Here is an 18,424-nt window from a genome sequence, read left to right as displayed (position 1 = left end):
AGAGTTTAAACAATAAAGGAGACAGACAGGAAAAAAAATTACTGTTCATACTCCACTTTATTCTGACCTTTTTACTGATTAGCAGACAGCAAAATTCAAACAGGCTTCAGTATCAGGTCCTTTGTCCTAGAGTTCCCTCATCTTTCAGAAATCTGCAAAGCTCACTCCTTTACACCTTTAACTCTGTTCAAATTTCAATGTTTTTTAATTGAGGCATAATTGATTTATATGATTATATTAGTTTCAGGTGCACAACATAATGATTTGATATTTCTATAAAATGGTCACCACAATAAGTTTAGTTGACATCTATCACCATACATAGCTACAACAATGGTTTTTTCTTGTGATGAGAACTTTTAAGATCTACTCTCAGAAACTTTCAAATATGCAATACATTGTTATTAACTATAGTCACCAAGCTGTACATACATCTCCATGACTTATTTCACATTCTTAATGAGGCCTAAGTTGATCACCCTGTTTATAATTGAAACTCTTCCCCTCCCCTCAACCTTCACCACTCAGCACTCTAACCTCCCACCTCCTGCTTTACTTTTTTGTTTACAGCATGTTACTTCCCAATATTCTCTAGAAACATTATTTATTAAGTTTGTTCCCTCATGAAATATAAGCCTCACAATGACAGTGATTTTGTTTTGTTTTGTGTTCTCTTCAGACATATCTCAAGCACCCAGATGAATGCTCGACATATAGCAAGCACTCAGTATTACTTGTCAGATTAAATTGGGCTGAATATGTGACATATGTAGCACAAGTACAACGGGTATTGGTAGCAGAGAAGAGCGTGGATAACTTTGGGTAGAGGAGGGGAGTCAGGGAAGGTTTAGTGGGGAAAGTATGTTTCAGCTAGGATTTAAAGATAAATGGATGTTGTCCACTGGGCTGGAGTGGGAGGAAAAATGTTCTAAGCAGAGGAAACATTATATAACAGAAGTGGGAGTGGCAGTAGAATAGGCCTGCCAGGAAGAGGAATCTGGTCAGACCAGAGGGGTCAACTGATCACTGAATGTCTGAGAGAGAACACTAGATGTCAGTTATTGTAGGGAAAGATTCGTTCCTCTTTCCATCCCAGATTCATTCTCTGTTCTGAACCTCAGGAAGCTGATCCCCAAACTCCATCACCAGTTTCCAATAGGAGTCACAGACAGGAGATAGGGTAGAGAGGTCAGAGTATTTATTCCTCTCGCTTTCCCCCTGCTGGGCTGTAGTCCTGACAGTGGCTGCAACCTTTTTGGACTACAGATTCTATCAGGAAGGCCTTCCTCAGTGGTCCAATGGGTGCTGGTGGCTTTCTGCTGTTGCTAGTCTTTGGGTATCTCAGCACCCTTCTTGGTTCCCTTAACCCTTGCTCCTTCATTAAAAAGCTTCTTCCAAATTCTCAGCTGAGAATGCAGCCTGATTCCTGCAGGAGCTGCCTCTAACAGAGAAAAGCAGAGAAAGCAGAAGTCAGTGCAGGCCAGTAGCTGAATGGCTACAGTTAGCAGGACCCCAACTAACAAGCAGACGGAGTCCAAAGTCCAGATGATCTGATAGCAGGTATGAGACAACTAGAGACCCAATATCTAGGCAGTGTCTGAATAGTAGGCGTTGAGGGTGCCAAACTTTTGGACATAAGTCAAAATCTTCTGAAGTGGAGCTTATTTATGTTTATACCTCAAACAGCTCTCAATATGTGTGTGTATAGGGAGCAGGTGTGAGAAGTAGGCTGGTAAGCCTGCTCTGAACAGAAGCTCAAGAGGATCAACACACACCACCAAGCTTAGCAAACATAATTCCAGGCTCATGAAACCAGAAGTTCTGAACTATAGATTCTGTGTACGTGTGTACACTTTTCCCTCAGGATGCGTACGTGTGTGTGTGTGGGGGGGGGGGGGGTTGTCTGTGACTCCTCTTCCTAAAGGTAGATAGCCTTTCATAAATGTTTGTGAATGTTTGTTATGTGCCAGTCACTGTTCTGACTCTTTTACTGACATCCACTCTTTTAACCCTGGCAACAGCTCCATTCGGTGGGTACAATTATTAGGCCAACTTTCCAGATAAACTCTGGCACAGAGTGATGAAGCCCCAAGTCTCACAGTGAGGAACCCTGTGAGAAGGAATTAACCTGGGCAGCCTGGCTCCAGAGCCTGCAATCCCCTCCTCCACTGATACTGTCTATGCCTGCCGTTGGACTCGTTAAAGGAAAGTGTTCCTGTGTTTTAGTATTTATCTTCATATGCTCAGAACCTCTCATGATGCCTGACACGCAAAAGCTGCTTCGTTATTTGTTGATTAAATGAATGAACTTCTGCTAGGCAGTGAAAGCTGGGTCAGGTCCCAGAAACAGACAGCCCCTGGAGATGGAATGACAATCTTCTTCCGTGGCACGGCGCTGCCAGGCTATCAGTGTCACAGCCCTCCACCCAACCAAGCCCTCGGTTCAGCTTTTGCTTTGGATCTTCGGGAACAGGGAAAGGCAGTGCAGCGCAGGCAGCGCCCTGAACAAACCAGAAAAACAACCTTCCTCCGCTCTGCTCGGGAGCCCACGGAGGGCACTGCTGCCAGCCCGAGCGAGGGGAGCCTCCCCCGCCCACATGCCAGCTGCCCCGCCCGCCGCCTGCCCGCCGCCTGAGGTCTCCTCCGCCCCGCCCGCTGGGGGTGGCGGTGGAGTGAGACGCCCGGGAGGCTGCTTCGGACTCTGCACCCTCGGGTGTGTGCCTCCCGCTTTTCGGAGGGCTGTTTAGTCCTCCTTCGCCGTCTATGGAAGGGACCAGGTCCCCATCGCCCGGAAACGAGCTGGAGCTCTCAGAGCTCGAGAGGCAGCCGGACGAACAGACGCCTCTTAATGGAGCCGCCCAGGTCATCTCTTTTTCGGCTGAGCCGGGTCCAGCCCAGGTAAGGTTTGCTTGGCGCTGGCGGCGTCATCCGAGCTCTCTCAGAGCCCGACTCCCCACCAGGACCCAGCGCTGGCACCCGAATAGAGTGCCCAGTTTCCAGCCAGCTCTGCCCGCGCCACCGACGCCGAGCGCCGCCGGAGGTGCGCGCAGCAAAGTCCTCAAAGGAGCGGACACTGAAATGTTCTCCAGCCTGAGATCGGCCTCCCCACCCCTCAGACCCCTCAGACCCCTCCCCTCCCCACCCTCAGACCCCTCAGATCCCTCTGGCCCCCATGGAACTTAAGGAATCCTACCTGAGAGGTATGTGGCTCTTCACTTCTGAGAATCCCCAGAGAAATAGGTGGTTTAAAAGAAATCCTGTAACTTTTAATTTAGATTTTCGTTTTTAAATTGAGAGAACTAGAGTGATAGATGGAATCGTTTCCTTTTCTTAAGGATCTCTTTGCTGTTCTCTTTACTACTTTTCCACTTTCCCCCACCGCCCACCATCGCTCAGCCTGGCGCACATCCATCCGCTAGATACACACTTTCTATCTTCTCTCCCTCTGGCCATTTGATTTCACAGCGAGAGAGATGGGGGAGAGAGAAAAAAGAAGCAAGCATAAGAAGGGTTGGGGGAGAACTTTCCCTGCTCAACTAAAGGGAAATAATTTTAAAAGTTCTTATCCCAAACAACTAGACTGTACCTCATTTGCTTCTGCTTCATCTCATTCTCTAAGGAAGTCCTCAGGGATGTTTAGGTTGAACTCTTTTCTGATTAAGCCCTAGCAGTGACAGAAGCATTATTCATTCTCATCAAATGCCTATAAAACAGCAGAAACTTTGAATTATCAGTCACCTACCTTATGATTAACCTCTAATATTGGCTTGAGATTTGCTGTATACATGGAACTCCATATCCATATGTATACGTGTGTGTGTGTGTGTGTGTGTATGTATATGTGTGTGTATTTTAACTTGATCTTCCCATTGATTTCAGGGATAAGCAGGGAATTCAAACAGTGAAAGCATTGCTTTTGCTTCCACAATGAGTCCTGGAAATACAGTAATGTCTGCTCTTATAGGTACATATAAGCACCCTGGAGAGTAATTTGCTATTCTGCATGTGAATGAAAATGAGCACCACAGAAGAATGAAAGTTGGAGGAAGATAGTCTGATCCCTGTTCAAGTGGCCACACTGTGGACTTGCTGTATCAGTCCTCCAAGGAAGTGTTTAGGAATGGGAACTGGGAATACTCGCTTCATGTTAGATAGACCTAAGACACCCCACAGACTCCATGGTTTAAGACCGAATCCGGAAATCTGAGTTCTAGTGACAGCCTCACACTAAAAGGTACATCCTGGGGCAAGGTGATATAGTCTATATTTTCCCAGTCGTCCAATGGTGCTTGTGTAATGTGGCTCACCTAGCTTCTCTGTGAGGCCTGGGAATGCTTTGTTGAAAATAGTTGAGTAAAAGAACATGCCAAACACATGTAGGATATCAGTATTTTATAATGGCTTACCATCTACTACATAGTACAGTAATTATGTCCTCTTTAGTCAGGTGTATACAGATATCCTGGGCTTCCCCGTGAATTTGCTTTGTAGGTCACTGAATAAAAAACCTGTGGTGAGAGACCAAATGGCATGAAGGTGAAGGGTTATGTGAGCGCTTAGAGGGCATTCTAGAAATGCTTGAATAGGATATCTTTATGAAGAGGAAAAAAGAGAAAAAGAAAAACCTCATCTAATGTGTTAATCTTTCTCTTTGGTTTTATACAATAAGTTGAATTGTATTTTAAATTGGATTCTCAGCCATTTCAGTCAAGTGACAGCTGGTTGTAAAAAGCTACTTAATAAAAACCAGGCTTGCTTTTCAAAAAAAAAGAAAGAAAGAAAAAGAAAAGTCAATTAATGTAGAGTTCTTAAAAGTGTTGGCTATCATAAACACAGGATCCAGACTCTTAAGAATTTTGTGTAGCGGTCTCCTTAAACTAGATATTAAGATTGTCAGTTTTTCTATGTATATTTAAGTCCATGTATTTTTATTAACCATATGTTTTGTACCTATCCTGTGCCAAATATTTCTCATACATAAATGTATTTAATTATCACAACAAATTTAAGAGGAAGGTGTGTCAGTATATATTCTGATTTGAGAGATGAAGAAACTGAGTAAAGAACCTCAGGCTCAAAGGAATTACTAAAATACTAAAGTTCAGTCAATGGTGGCTCTGAGATTTGAACTTAGAGTTTTTTTGTTTGTTTATTTATACAGCTAGAGATATACCAATGTATAATTTAAATATATAAATTTAATATATAATTTATAGTCATGTGAAACTATCTAAATTATACATCATTAATTTCTGTCAGTTTGTAAACTTACAGAAGTTTGTTCAGTTGAGTAGCATATGTGGAATAATGAGGGAGTTGCAAGTGGGTTGGTAGATAGGTGAGGAGTAGAGAAGAGTTTGGGCATCATGGAGAAGAAGATGTCCCATGTCATGGCTTTGTCCCTACTTGGAAAGGCCAATCAGGGAGAGTATACAAAGGTGTTGGAAAAAACTTTTTTCCCTTTCTTGATCTGAATGTGGGGCTTGAGGGAAAGGAATATAAGCCATTGAACTTCACTTTGCCTGCTGGCACTGTAAACATGGTGACATAGTTGGGTCTAAAGTGAAAAATAAATTACTCAGTTTTCAAATAGAAGGCCTAGGGACATTTTAAGGGATGGCAACATTATTATGACAGTATTATTCCAGTACATTGATAATTTCGAGGCAGGCAAGACTTTATACCATTGAGCAAGCTAAAAATTAGCCCTATTGCTATGCATAGTTCAGAATTTAGGACAAGAATCAACTGGCTCTTTTGTGCTTGAATCAACAAGTGGATTAAATCCCACAATGAAGATTATAAAGTACAGATTTTCCTACATGCTAAGAAAATTTTCCTAGGTCTATGTAATATCTGCTCCTAATTGAGCCAAAGAGAAAAAACTTTTGTATCCAAGAGATATGTAGTCCTGCCATTGTGTAAGGACTTTGTGTCATGTATTTGGACTCTTATCTGAAGAGGGATGTGAATATCTGAGGATTGTTAAGAATAAAGCCACAAAAATTCTTGATCTATGTAATGTAATGTAATGTGATCATAGAATGTAAATGCAGTTTGCAAAAATCTCTGGACGGCATCCTGCAGGATAAGCTCTGTGTGGCCTCCCCTCATGACTTAAAATTTGAGCAAGAGAAGATAAAGAAACCGGTGAAGGAGGCAACGTGTCTCTGTGATGGGTTTTGAGGGGAGACTCAGACTGCACAATTAGTGCACACCTACTATCAGAGACCTTCCACCCTTAGGGGTAGTGGAGTCTCCCGGGGACACTTCTAAAAATACTAATTCCCTGGCTGATTATAATGAACAGACAGCTGAGAAGCACTGTTCTGTATTGTTGGGTTGGGAGTGGCTGGCAGACCATTTTATGATGGCTTAAAGTCTGTGAAGATTAATCATGCAATGGTTAGTGGTCTCTGCCCTAGGGCTGATGACAAGACAGGGAAAGGAACCAGGCTGTAAGATGGCAGGTTTGGGCTGTACAAGAAGAAGCATTTCCTACAGCTGAGGGCTGTGTAATTCTGAACTGGGTCCCCCCAGGAAGTCACAGAGTAGTGGCCTCCTCGAACCACCAAGATATGAAGTTTATCATCTCTAAGGGACAGCATAAGTGGAGGCACAAAAGGCCAAAGAGGTACACTGATGCTCATTCTGTGACTCATTTGAGACTCACAACTTTTTCATTTTTTACTAATCTTTAGGTTCTGGCTGCTTCTTATGTAAGAACTAAAAGGACATGTATCTTAGGAGTTCTGTAAATAGGAAGATATGCTCTGTCCCTTGAGAAATTAAAGGTTCCTCATACTGGGACTTCTTTTCCTACATGCTTTCCTGAGCCTTTGCCTTTGGCGGCTTTGGAGCAGTTATCAGTCTTTGGATGGGGATGAGATGTGGCTCTATCCCTGGACTCCGGAAACACTGACATCAAGAAGGTCTTCCTCTGTCCAGATAGTCTTAGGGCCTCTATTGTTTCTTCACCTCTGACCCAGAGAGCCAGTGTAAGTGCTCTTGGGCACTCAAAGTACTTTGGAATTTATGAAGGTACATTCTTTAAAGGTTTGGAGCCCTCTGTGACTCAGCAACAAACATTTATCAAGTGCCTGTTACCTGTATGATGCACAAGTATAGTATATAAGAACAGAGAAGTTTAAGAACCACCGTTTCCTCTATGTGGTTTCACTTTACCTAGGACGATAAGGCCAGTATCTGTTTATATTTGAATATGAAACCAGACAAGGCAGTTGCAGATGGCCTGAGTGGACAGCTCATATATTGAGACACTTCTATGTAGGTAGAGTGGTGGGGAGACCTCTTCAAAAGGAGAGATTTGGCTTGGCCCCTGAAAAGTGAGGAGGTTTCAGACCAGAGATCTCAACCCTAGTAAAGCAGTTGATTCATTTTGGGAGGTTTAAAATTATAAGCTGGGGCCTGCTCCCACTTCCCTACAGGTTCAGGTTCAATTCCTTCTCAGGTGATTCTGATGTATAGCTGGGCTTGGGAATCTCTCACTGAGAAAGTCTGAACTGTAGTCCTTATTTGGATAGTTTCCTTTTCTGATGGTTACCACCAAAATCATGATAGGAGAGAAAGTGAACAAGATATCAATTTGAGAACAAGCCTCTGGAAGTGCCTTTGCTGCTCTGTGGGATAGGTGAACACTCAATAATGATTGTACCCATTTGTTGAGGTCTTAATATTTGTTTAGCAAGGGCTTAATGTATGTAACCTCTAGTTTTTACAATAGCCCTGTGAACTAGATTTATTATTTATATGTTTTATAGTTGAGGACATTGAGGCTGGGAGTTTCAGTAGCTTGCTGATTGTCACCTGCCTTTAAGTGGTATGATGGAGATTGGAATTGTGATACAGAAGCACAATTTTCCCTCATCATGTTCCAGTGTTTTCCATGGTCTCCATGCAGGAATTATCAGACGGCTCAGTGGGAAGTCGAAGAGTCATGAAACTTTGATTAGAGGCAGGCTGCAGTGTTGCGAGTGAAGGCAGCTCCATGGCAGCCAGCCTCGCTGTAACCTGGAGCTCTACACAGTGACACAGGAGGCTATGGACAAAAGGGAGAGCATGCCAGCTTTGCAGTGACACTCAGCGGAGATTAGTCCTGCATATTTTCTCTGAACTGCATCTTTGAAATGGGCTAATCCCTTCCTTGCAAGGCTGTTAGGATGAAATAAAACAGTGTTGACTACAATTATTTTATTTAATCCCACACTGTGCCTAACTACACCCCTTACAGCTTATTTCCTGGTGTCTCTCCCTTCCTTCTCTTCATTTCCCTTCCTAGGCCCTTATTAGATAGAGTCTGGGCCACAGCAATAACTTAGCTTTGTCTTGGTATGTCCACTCTAAACCACATATCCTTTTTTTTAATCTTCAGTTCAGCTTTTATGTTTTAGAACTTTCAACAAGTCCCGAGTACATGCTGAATTAAATCCAAACTGCTCTGGCAGCATTCAAAATCCTCTCGAATATGCTCCAACCTTTCCTTCTTTTTAATCTTATGAGTCAGATGAATCTCTTGGCTGCTTCCATTATAAATCAATACCGAGGCTACCCTTTCTTGTGTTTGGAATGCTTTTTTCTGTCCATCCTTCAAAATCCTGCCTGTCCTCCACACCTCAGAGCCCCTGGGGCATTTTCTTGCTAACTTTTTTGTGAAGTTCCATTCTACCCCTTTGTAAACTTGACTCAGTAGAATGTAGCCTCCTGAGGTCAGGATCCTTCTGCCTTTATTTCTGTGTCACCTGCCCATACTAAGTATTCAAAAACACTTGTTAAAACCATATGACTGCCTCACAGTCTTCTTTGCTTTCCAGGCTAATCCAAACAGCCCTCAGAGCTCCTGTAATAGGAAATTGATCAGAAAGTGTCGACGATGGTGGCTAGTCATCATTTTCCTAGGTCTCATAGGGATCGGCATAAGCTTATTTCTTATTAGAGGTAAGAGGATTTAAACATGACTAAGTTGGTGAATTTTAAGAAAATTGTTTAATGCTTATGACTTACACTGAAATCGAAGATGTATTCATTGCTATTTTATTATTTATAATTTGAATTTAAAATAGTTTTGGAATATATTATATGATTCTTATTTGTTGTTTAGTAAGCTCCAAGAGAAGTATGGAGATGAATGTTTTACTTTATATTCTGCCCATTGGATCTTGAAGATTTCTTAAATTTTTAACTTATTTAAACACTAATTTATATTTTATTGCATCTCTGAACCTGCTTGATATTTTTTTCTTATAATTGGTTTAGTAAAAATAATTATTGTACTTCATTTGATATATCCAGCATATGATTATTATGATAAAATGAGGAATAATGTATTTGAAAGTTTTGAAAACTTTATAGAACCATGTACATGTAAGCCATCATTATACAAACTTATTTTGGAAATACCTGTTTATTGTATTTATATTGTATGTGCATACAAAACAAAAACTTACATGAGGCTAACTATATGTTTTACATACATTATCTCATTTTAAAATTATTTATTGTGAATATAAAAATACATGTTAAGTTACCCATAAAACTCATCCATATTATTACAACTTTGTTATATTTTCTTTTTTGCACTTGCATTTTAAAATAATTTGAGGTCAGATTTTTTTTGTAGTCTTGTGGCCCACCTTTAGAATTTTAATGTGTATTGAGATCATTTTTCCAATTTATTAAAAATTATTAGTGAACATCTTAAATTTTTTCTTAAATTGAGGTATAATCGACATATAACATTATATTAGTTTCAAGTGTACAACATGATGATTTGATATTTGTATATCTTGTGAAATGATCACCACATAATCTGAAAGCTTCCTTTTTTTAATGACTGCATGAGGTAGTCTTCCACACCATTTTAAAGCCTTTTAGGTAGTTACCAATTTTTTATAAGTATCAAAGTTTTTGTGATGCATAAGTATAGCACCCTCCAGTGGGCAATCATTTCAATATCAAAACAGGATGGGAGAAAACTTTTTAATTTGTATATAGGAGTGATTGTAGAGAAAATAGTCTCTTCTGGAGCTGGGATACTGTTGAGGGTGGTCCAGTCCCTCGAGGACTTGTGTCGAGTCAGGCTCTCCCTAATAAATCCAATCATAGGAAGAGAGCAAGAAGAGAACCGCCCCCCCCCCCGCCCCACTCCAAGTCTCTCCAGAGGGGGCCCTGGGATTTTCCTCAAGGACTGCGTTTGCCATTTACCTCCTGTTCCTCCTCCCCAACCCCTTCAGCTCCTGTCTCAATGTTTTATGGTCCCTAAAGAAATAGGAAAAGATTGATGTGCCAGCCTCCAGTATGTGAGTTTCTTGGGCAGACATCATGTTTACTTAGTTACTTAGGACATTGTTGAGATGGGATGGATGATTCTTTGAGGCCATAGGCTGGTTCTGAGGTGGCGAAAAGTTAATAAGTGGTGCTACACCTCTTCCATCATGCTGAAGACAATAGTTTTGGTGCGAAGCACTGATACTTCCTCTTCCCATCAACTCCCACATGTGGATGTGGAAACTAGGGTTGAGTCACACGATCTTGTCCTATCACAATTAGTTGGTGCTATCCTGAAAGTTGACTGATTTGTCTGTTGACACCTGGGGCCTATAACAAGGATGATGCAACAGATCTGGGTGGTTTTAATATTCAGGATTCTAAAGCACAAGACTCAAGAGCTGTCTTCCATTCTCAAAAAGTTATTCGACCCCTTAACTCACAAAGGGCAGTCTGAAGAGGAAGGGATTCCATTTCCCTCACCATTTTCTCAGGGAGACATGAAAGTTCATAGGATGATATTCAGGGAAGAACTAACTGTTTAACACTGGTAGTACAAACTTCACTTTCAATTTGGGTACGAAAATGTGTCCTTAAAATGTTAATACTGTAAGAAAGTTTTTCAAACTTTAATTTTTTTTTTTTAGTTAGGGAAATACTTTTATTTTATTTGGCATTCAGCCCTGAGGGGTTTGGGCCTATGGAAGAGTCATGGTAGATGGTGGGAGTGTATTAGGTATACAGGGGGTGGGGACAGAGCTCCCATCTGTGACAGTCTCAACCTCACCCAGAGCAGCTCCGTAAGCACTTCCGGATTGGCAATCTGCAGTAATCAACTATTGCCTAATTGCCAAGCCCAGTGATAGGAATAAAATATTTGCAGAACTTTTGGGCACTGTGTGGAAAAACCTGCTGTCTGGGAAAAGGGCAGTGTTAGGTAGTTAAGGGCTTTACCTATGGCCATCCAAATTCACTTAGAAATGAGGTTCCTCAGGAACTACATGTGCCATTCTCCTCTTCCTTCCTTTCTTCTCGATTCCTTAATCTCCTGTCTTAGGGTGCTGTAGTCCTCTGACCAAGGCTTGGTGACAAAGATGTTAGTAACTATGGAGCTGGAGTGGTCACAGAAGGGAACAGTACGTGTACCCCAGCATGCAAAGGGTAACTAGTTGGGGAAGAGACAATGGGGTATCCAGGGCAAGGTGCCCAGTGGGAAGGTGTATCTTGTCATTGATATTGTTAAGAATGCAAGCAGAGCAACCTGTGGCCGGTTTTATTATTATTAATGCTCTATAGACTGTGCACCCCTTATTGCCTGCACCCGAGGTGGGCTGTCCCACCACTCTGCCTTTGGTGTGGCATTGAAGTGATGGCAAATTCAGTATCATCGCTCAGCTTAAGGCACTGAGCCAGGGATGCATGAACGCTATGGAGGAGAGGGTGGTACGCCACCAGACTCATAGTGGACAATGAAATTATTTTTAAGTGGACAATTTTATGGGCAAAGCCCAAGGAACCCTGTTCAGTCTGGAAGCCTGGCTTTATCTCAGCTCTTTAGGGAAAGGTTATCAATGGAGTTTCTCCTTTTCCTTAAGGAATTGAAAATTCTTTGGTGTGAACGGTGAAGTAAAAAAGTCTCTTTCTCCCTCTCTCTCTCTCTCTCTCTCTCTCTCCCCGCCCCCCCCCCCCGTGTGTGTGTGTGTGTGTGTGTGTGTGTGTGTGTGTGTGACCTTTCCGGATAATTTGGAGAAACACCTAAGCTTCCTCATGGTTTCTGCTTTCTTTACTAATTTGTCCCAAGCAAGAAGAAAAGAGACACTGAGTCACCTTAATAATGAAACATTCCTTGGTTTGGGCATTATTTAATTAATTTATTTATTTTGGTGGGGAGACAAATATTTTAAATTTTACAAAAACCAAACTGTGACAAGTAGTGAATGGTTAGAAATATAATTTGAAAGTGATCAGACTTAACACTCTAGGGACCCTTATGTGATATCGTCCAGCACTATGGATTTCTGTCTGACCCCTTTGCTCTCTAACACAGGTTTTTCTGTGAGTAAGCATGCTGTGATACCAAGATGTAAGCAGGGACTTCCCAAGTTATGCTGTATTGAATGGATTTGTTTTGCTTGGGTGTTGGAAAAAAGAGCTACATTTTATGATATCATATGGTCTCAGTAGACAGATGGGTTGCATAAGACAGTGCTTTCTGTTGTCGAGTGACTCATGGGAAAATCCTAGAGAGACAGCATTAGCAAGCTATAAGCTACAGAGGTCCTAAGGGCAGGAACATAATAGCAACTTTGTAGGCCCAGTACCTTGAAATTTCTTTGCATTTTCACCAGTTTCTCTTTCCCTTAAGTCCTATATGTTTCTGTACATTCCCGTGACTGACTCCTTCACCTGTGTCCTTGCCAGCTTTTTCTCACTGTGGACCTTCACTTAGCTCCATGTCTCTCTAAGCATCCTCAGGCTTTTCTCAGCTTGGGCCTCTTCAAATGTGCTAGTGTCATCTCTTCTTCAAAGCAATCTCCTTTGGACTCTTGCTACATCATTTAGGTACTTCTCTTCTTTCACCAGAAGACGTTTAAAAAGAGAGGTACACATTTGGATCTTGCCTCCTGGTGACTCCTAAACCACTTGTATCTATAGGTTCCAAATGGGTCTTCCCAAGGTCACCAGCAATTGCCTGATCATGAAACCCAACGAATGGCCTTTCTCTTATCCCCTGCCCTATTTGCAGCCTTCAGCACTGTTAGCTGTGTTGTACTCTTCTGCGTCTACAGACCTTCTGGACTTTAGGTCTCCTGCTATTTCTGCCTTCAGCCTCCACATTGTGGTACATGAGACTTGTCTTCAGCCTTTTTCCTTTTCATATTCTTCATTCTTTCCCTTTTGTTCATTTGCTCCTCAGTCAGCATTCATCCTCTCTTATATCCCACAGTTTCCCTGAGTTTTAGTCATACTGTTTGCTGGAGATCTTCACCTGGAAATACCTATCATTGCCTCAAGCATTATTCATGTGAAACTACTATTCATGTGTATCCCATTCCCCATTAGTTCACCTAAAGTATAAAGTAAACTATAAAGCAGTTTTATGGTGAATCATGAGACCAGAATTATTTTAGCTCTGCCGCCATCCAGTTGTGTAACTTTAGGCAAATTCCTCAACCCACTCGGCCTCAGTTTCCACATTGGTAAAATATAAATGATTTCTGAATCTGAGTCTATAAGTGTATCTTGACACTACTCCTGACAGGCTCAATTGACCTGAACAAATTATAGCTTTTCTCTAAGCCTCAATATCTTTATTTTAAAATGAAAACATTAATATTTAAGTCATAGGGTTGACTCTGGGATTACCTGAAGAAATAGCTACAAGTGCATAGCAGAGTGTCTGTACGTGATACTTAATATAGTAGCTAGTATTCTTCATGTTATCTAGACTTGAGATTTTGGAACATTTTTGATTTCTTCTTCTCGCCCATATCTAGGTGATAACCAAGTTTAATCAATCATTTCTCTTTTTCTTTGATTTTTTTTATAACAGTTTATTTGAGCCAAACTGATGATATGTGCTGGGGAGCAAGATTTCAAATGTTCCTCAGCCATTTCTTGGTAGCGTCTTGATAGCAACTTTCATAATTGACTGACTATCCAGTTACTGAAAGGCACTGTGCTGCGTACTTTATACATATTAGTTCTCATCTTTGCCATCATCTACAATGTAGGCATTGTTATACCTGTTGAGGAAACAGCTTCAGGGATTTAAGTGATGCTCAAGTCCCATGGCCAATAAATAGCTGAGCTGGGATTCAAACTAAGTCTGGCTTCTTTTAAAGCCAGCTTTGTTCCTACTGTCCTGGGATTTCTTCTCCTTTCCTTCTCTCTCTTTCCCTTCCTCCCCTCCCCCCCCCATTTCTTCTTTCCCTTCCTTTCTCCCTTCTTTGCACTTCCCACAGCTGTCAATCAAAATCTGTCTCTTAATCTTGTGCCTACTGGCTTCCCTGCCTCCAGTCTCTCCTGGTTCCCTTTCATCCCATCTATCACCACAAAATTGACCTCCACCTCCTTCCTGGGAAACGTTTAACAAAATCCATTACCTCCTGCAGACATCTGGCATTTAAGGTCCCTTCTACGGCCTCATTTCTTGTATTCCAGCCAAAGATCCGATTTTGTGTACCTATAATGGATTTTTCACACTTTAAACTTTTTTCTTTTTTTCTTTCCTTTTCTTTTCTTTTCTTTTTTTTTTTTTAAACACATCTTCTACATAGAATGTGCTGCCCAGATGAAGTCTCATTAATGACATAAAACCTCTGCTTACTAGGTAAACATCTTGTTGTTATTTTAATAAATACCAGTATTTAACCAGATCTTAGGACAGATTCATTATTCAGTGATGCGAGTTAAGCATAGGTCTTCAGAACTATTTTGGTAGATAACAGAGGTGAAGGAGTCAGTTTTGGGAATGTACAGAAACATATAAGACTTAAGAGAAAGAGAAACTGGTGAAAATGCAAAGAAATTTCAAGGTACTGGGCCTACAAAGTTGCTATTATGTTCCTGCCCTAAGGACCTCAGTAGCTTATAGCTTGCTTTTGAGTTGTGGCAACAGTGTGTGCAATGTGGTCCACCAGGAAAGCTCATTAGAGATTCAATGTTCAGGGTTTTATTGGGGTTGGTCACATAGGCAGCCTCTGCCTGATATATACTAAAATTCCATACTCCCAGAAGAAAAACAGGTGTTCAGCATAAGTCACACTGTTTGTACAAACAGTTGAGGTGCAGTGAGCCACTCTTATCAGATAATGGTGGGAACGCTCCCTTAACCCAAGTTCCAGGGGCCAGTGAAAGGTCAGCCTCGAGCAGAACTGTCTAAGCTGTCAGTCTCAGACCTGCTCTGTTCACCTTTCCATGTGCATTCCCTTGTTCCTTATCCCCCAAATTTCCATACTTTCTCAGCAATTAAGTACCAAGATTCTTAACTTCCTTTCACCTGCCCTTCCATCATAAACCCTGAGTTGATTCCACTATGGCCTTTTCAAAGTCCAGTAAAAGAGGCAGTTTATGTTATGTTTGAAGCATGGGATTTGAGAGGAAAATCTATGGCAACCAAACATCTGGTTCCACCTACCCACACCTTTTTCAGGGCCAGAGAAGTGGTTTTTGTGTGGGCCCAGCCAGTGAGGGCAAGGCAGAACTAGGAGCATAATTAGTACTATGAGTGCCAGCTTCTAGCTCTTGGCTCCTGATTTTGTGTATTTTTCCTTTAGCTCTAATTGCATAAAAATCAGTTAGCTCACAGTCATTAGAGCACAAGCAACCACACAGAACTCATTGTTACAAGAATGTAGGTCTCGCGTACCCTGAGGCTCTGAGTGTAGTTTGGTTTCTTTTCTGCAAACAGAGTGTGTCAACAATCCTTTTCTGTGGGACACTCTAGAGTGATGACTTCATGTCCATCCTGCATCTCCCTGGGAGATTTCAAGACATGGGCTCATGCTTTCATATTCTAGGCTCTATTCTGGTCAATGATGTCACTTCCTTATGTGCACAGAACTGAAGGTGATTCTTTGCTCTTACTCTTTTTCCTCTGTCCCTTATGTTTACCACACTTCCCCTCACCCTGGCTGTCCCCAGCACCTGCCTTGACACCTGTGTACATAGCTAAGCTGCAGGTTCAGTTTAACAAATTCTTGTTCTTCCCACTTCCTGCTGACCCTTCTCTAGTCTTTATTCGATGGAATCTGAGACTCCTTATGGCATAAAATAAACAAAATTTTTATCACCATGGAGGCAAGACCCTGTCTTTATTTGATCTTACTGAAAGGGGAAAGCATTTCTGCTCATACTTGCTTACTCTTTCCAGGCTTTATCCTTGATAAGTGCTTATTGTTTTTTCTTTTCTTTTCTTTTTCTTTTTTAAGTATAACAGCCAATGGATAAATAAGTTTATTATTTTATGCAAGTGTTTACTTTTTCTTTCATTTTCACCCTCTAGTCTCTTTAGTAACTTACGTTGATGAAGATGAAAATGAAATACCTGAGTTATCATCAAATAAAACATTCTTAGTCATATTAAAGATTCCAGAGGAGTGTGTTGCTGAAGAGGAATTGCCTCACCTGCTCACGAAAAAGGTAGTGATGTTTTATGCATTGTTACTGAGTTCTTAATATTAGAGTATGGATTCTGCTGCAACAGTTGGCATAGAGATACAGAGTAAATAGCTTTGAGCTTGGATTCTTTGTCTGGATTTTGGTAGAAACTGATGTTTGGAAATGTATTTTCTGTTGTGCAAAACCAGAAGGAAGAACCCTGGCCTCCAGCTAAATGCATCATGGAGACTAGTGTTCTATTTCCTCACTTCCAATCTTATATTTGATTTAACTTGTAATCTATCGAGGGCCCTATGCCAAGTGCCAGTGCCATAAGTCTACAGTCCAAGTAGAAGAAGCAATTAAATAGTTATAAAACAATGCAATATGTTCTTATTGTTGAGACACTGTACAGTGCATTTTACAACCACAAAGGAAGGGCATCTGCAGTGGGATTAAAGGCTTGGAGGGCAGTGATTCCTGGGGCAAGTTCACAGGGCTCTTTGAGCTTTTTCTTTCTTCAATATGTGAAAATCGCTTCACTTTCCCTGTATACCTACAGGTACATGCATGAAGTGCATATAAAGAACGTTGGAAAATATTTTTTAAAATTATCTGATTTAAAGGTGATAAAAGTAAAGCACAGTGGAGTGAAAAGACTCCTGCCTACACAGCATCCCAACCAAATATGTTCAGGAACAAAATGAAGGACTTAAAGCTATCATTGTCTTATTGCCAGGTCAAGAACTCCTTTCTTCTAAATAGGCCAGTTTCCAGATATGTCTGGATATAGAAGGTAGATAGGATGAATATTAGAACACTATACCCGCTCTTTTGCTTTATTGTCTTGCTTTTGTAAGCACAGTTTTCCTAGCCCATCTCATATCTCATTACTAGAGTGCTCTTCTCTTAGGGCTGGGGCCATCACACTACTTAAGCCAGCTCATTAGCTACGTGGTATAATACCTTAGCTCATGTGCTTGATGCAGAAGTTAAGGATGGCACCTCTGATAACCTAGGGAAGGTATCTCTCTTATTCTGGAAGCTGGTTTCCAATTAGCCACTATGCCTCACTCTGGCAATCAGCTCACTGAGCTCCTGGCTCAGTCTGTACACAACCTCATAGGCACAGTATAAGACACACAAGAGCAAGGGGTGAGGAACCTCCCTCTTTTACTTCTTTGAGTCCAAAGTAGATAATGTTCTTAAAAGCTCTCAGGTATATAAATATGTCCTAATTACAGCAGGGGACAATGCCACCAAAACTAATCTTATAGTGGACACTAAAAGTGATCTAGCATACAATTTCATCTCTGAACTTAAATTTTTAACTTGAATTTTTTTTCTGGGAGCCTACTATGTGCAAAACATAGTGTTAGAGTCTAAGGATTAATAAAGGAAGGAAGAAAGGGAAGGAACAGAAAATGTTAGAAGGATGATGTTGGCAAGAACATCCAGACCCACCCACAGCTAACATCATACTCAACAGTGAAAAGCTAAAAGTGTTTTCCTTAAGACTGAAAACAAGACAAGGATGTCTACTTTCACCACTTTTATTCAACATAGTATCCAAGTCCTAGCCACAACAATCAGATAAAAAAAGAAATAAAAGACATTCAGATGGGAAAGGAAAAAAGTAAAACTGTCATTATTTGATACTACATATAAAGAACCCTAAATATTCTGCAAAAAAAAAAAAAAAACCTATTAAACTGATAAGTGAATTCAGTAAAATAGCAGGATACAAAATTAATATTCAGAAATCAGTTGTATTGTTATAGACCAATAACAAACTGTCGGAAAGTCAAATTAAGAAAAAAATTCCATTTACAATCACATCAAAAAATAAAATAAAATACTCAGTAATAAATTTACCCCAGGAAGTAAAAGTTCTGTACTTAGAAAACTGTAAGACATTTAAAAAAAAATTGAAGAAGATATAAGTAAATGGAAGCATATAACTTGCTCATGGATAAGAAGAATTAACATCATTAAAATGTTCATACTACTCAAAGTAATGTATAGATTCAATGCAATC

The 18,424-nt window shown here is 40.9% G+C and overlaps 1 protein-coding gene and 1 long non-coding RNA gene across 3 annotated transcripts in view; one reads left to right on the top strand and one right to left on the bottom strand.

The window, feature by feature from the left end:
- Positions 1-1,181: 1,181 nt before the first annotated feature.
- On the bottom strand, positions 1,182-3,486 carry LOC118601658. The gene is made up of 2 exons (XR_004950480.1): positions 3,194-3,486; positions 1,182-1,441 (listed from the first exon to the last, which is right to left on the bottom strand). It is a non-coding gene; the product is annotated as an uncharacterized LOC118601658 (long non-coding RNA).
- The window catches only part of CUNH3orf52 (chromosome unknown C3orf52 homolog), a 30,484-nt gene continuing 14,447 nt past the window's right edge, over positions 2,388-18,424 (top strand). The window contains exons 1-3 of one of the 2 annotated variants that reach the window (XM_036219373.1): positions 2,388-2,898; positions 8,832-8,955; positions 16,292-16,428. In XM_036219373.1, the coding sequence (XP_036075266.1) occupies positions 2,764-2,898; positions 8,832-8,955; positions 16,292-16,428 (396 nt within the window). In that variant the 5' untranslated portion in view covers positions 2,388-2,763. The remainder of the gene's footprint in view (positions 2,899-8,831; positions 8,956-16,291; positions 16,429-18,424) is intronic. The other variant, XM_016150718.2, reaches the window with a different exon arrangement.

The sequence above is a fragment of the Rousettus aegyptiacus genome, unplaced genomic scaffold (assembly GCF_014176215.1).
Source record: "Rousettus aegyptiacus isolate mRouAeg1 unplaced genomic scaffold, mRouAeg1.p scaffold_m13_p_4, whole genome shotgun sequence".
NCBI classification, from domain to species: Eukaryota; Metazoa; Chordata; class Mammalia; order Chiroptera; family Pteropodidae; genus Rousettus; species Rousettus aegyptiacus.
This window is presented reverse-complemented; position numbering and strand designations above follow the sequence as displayed.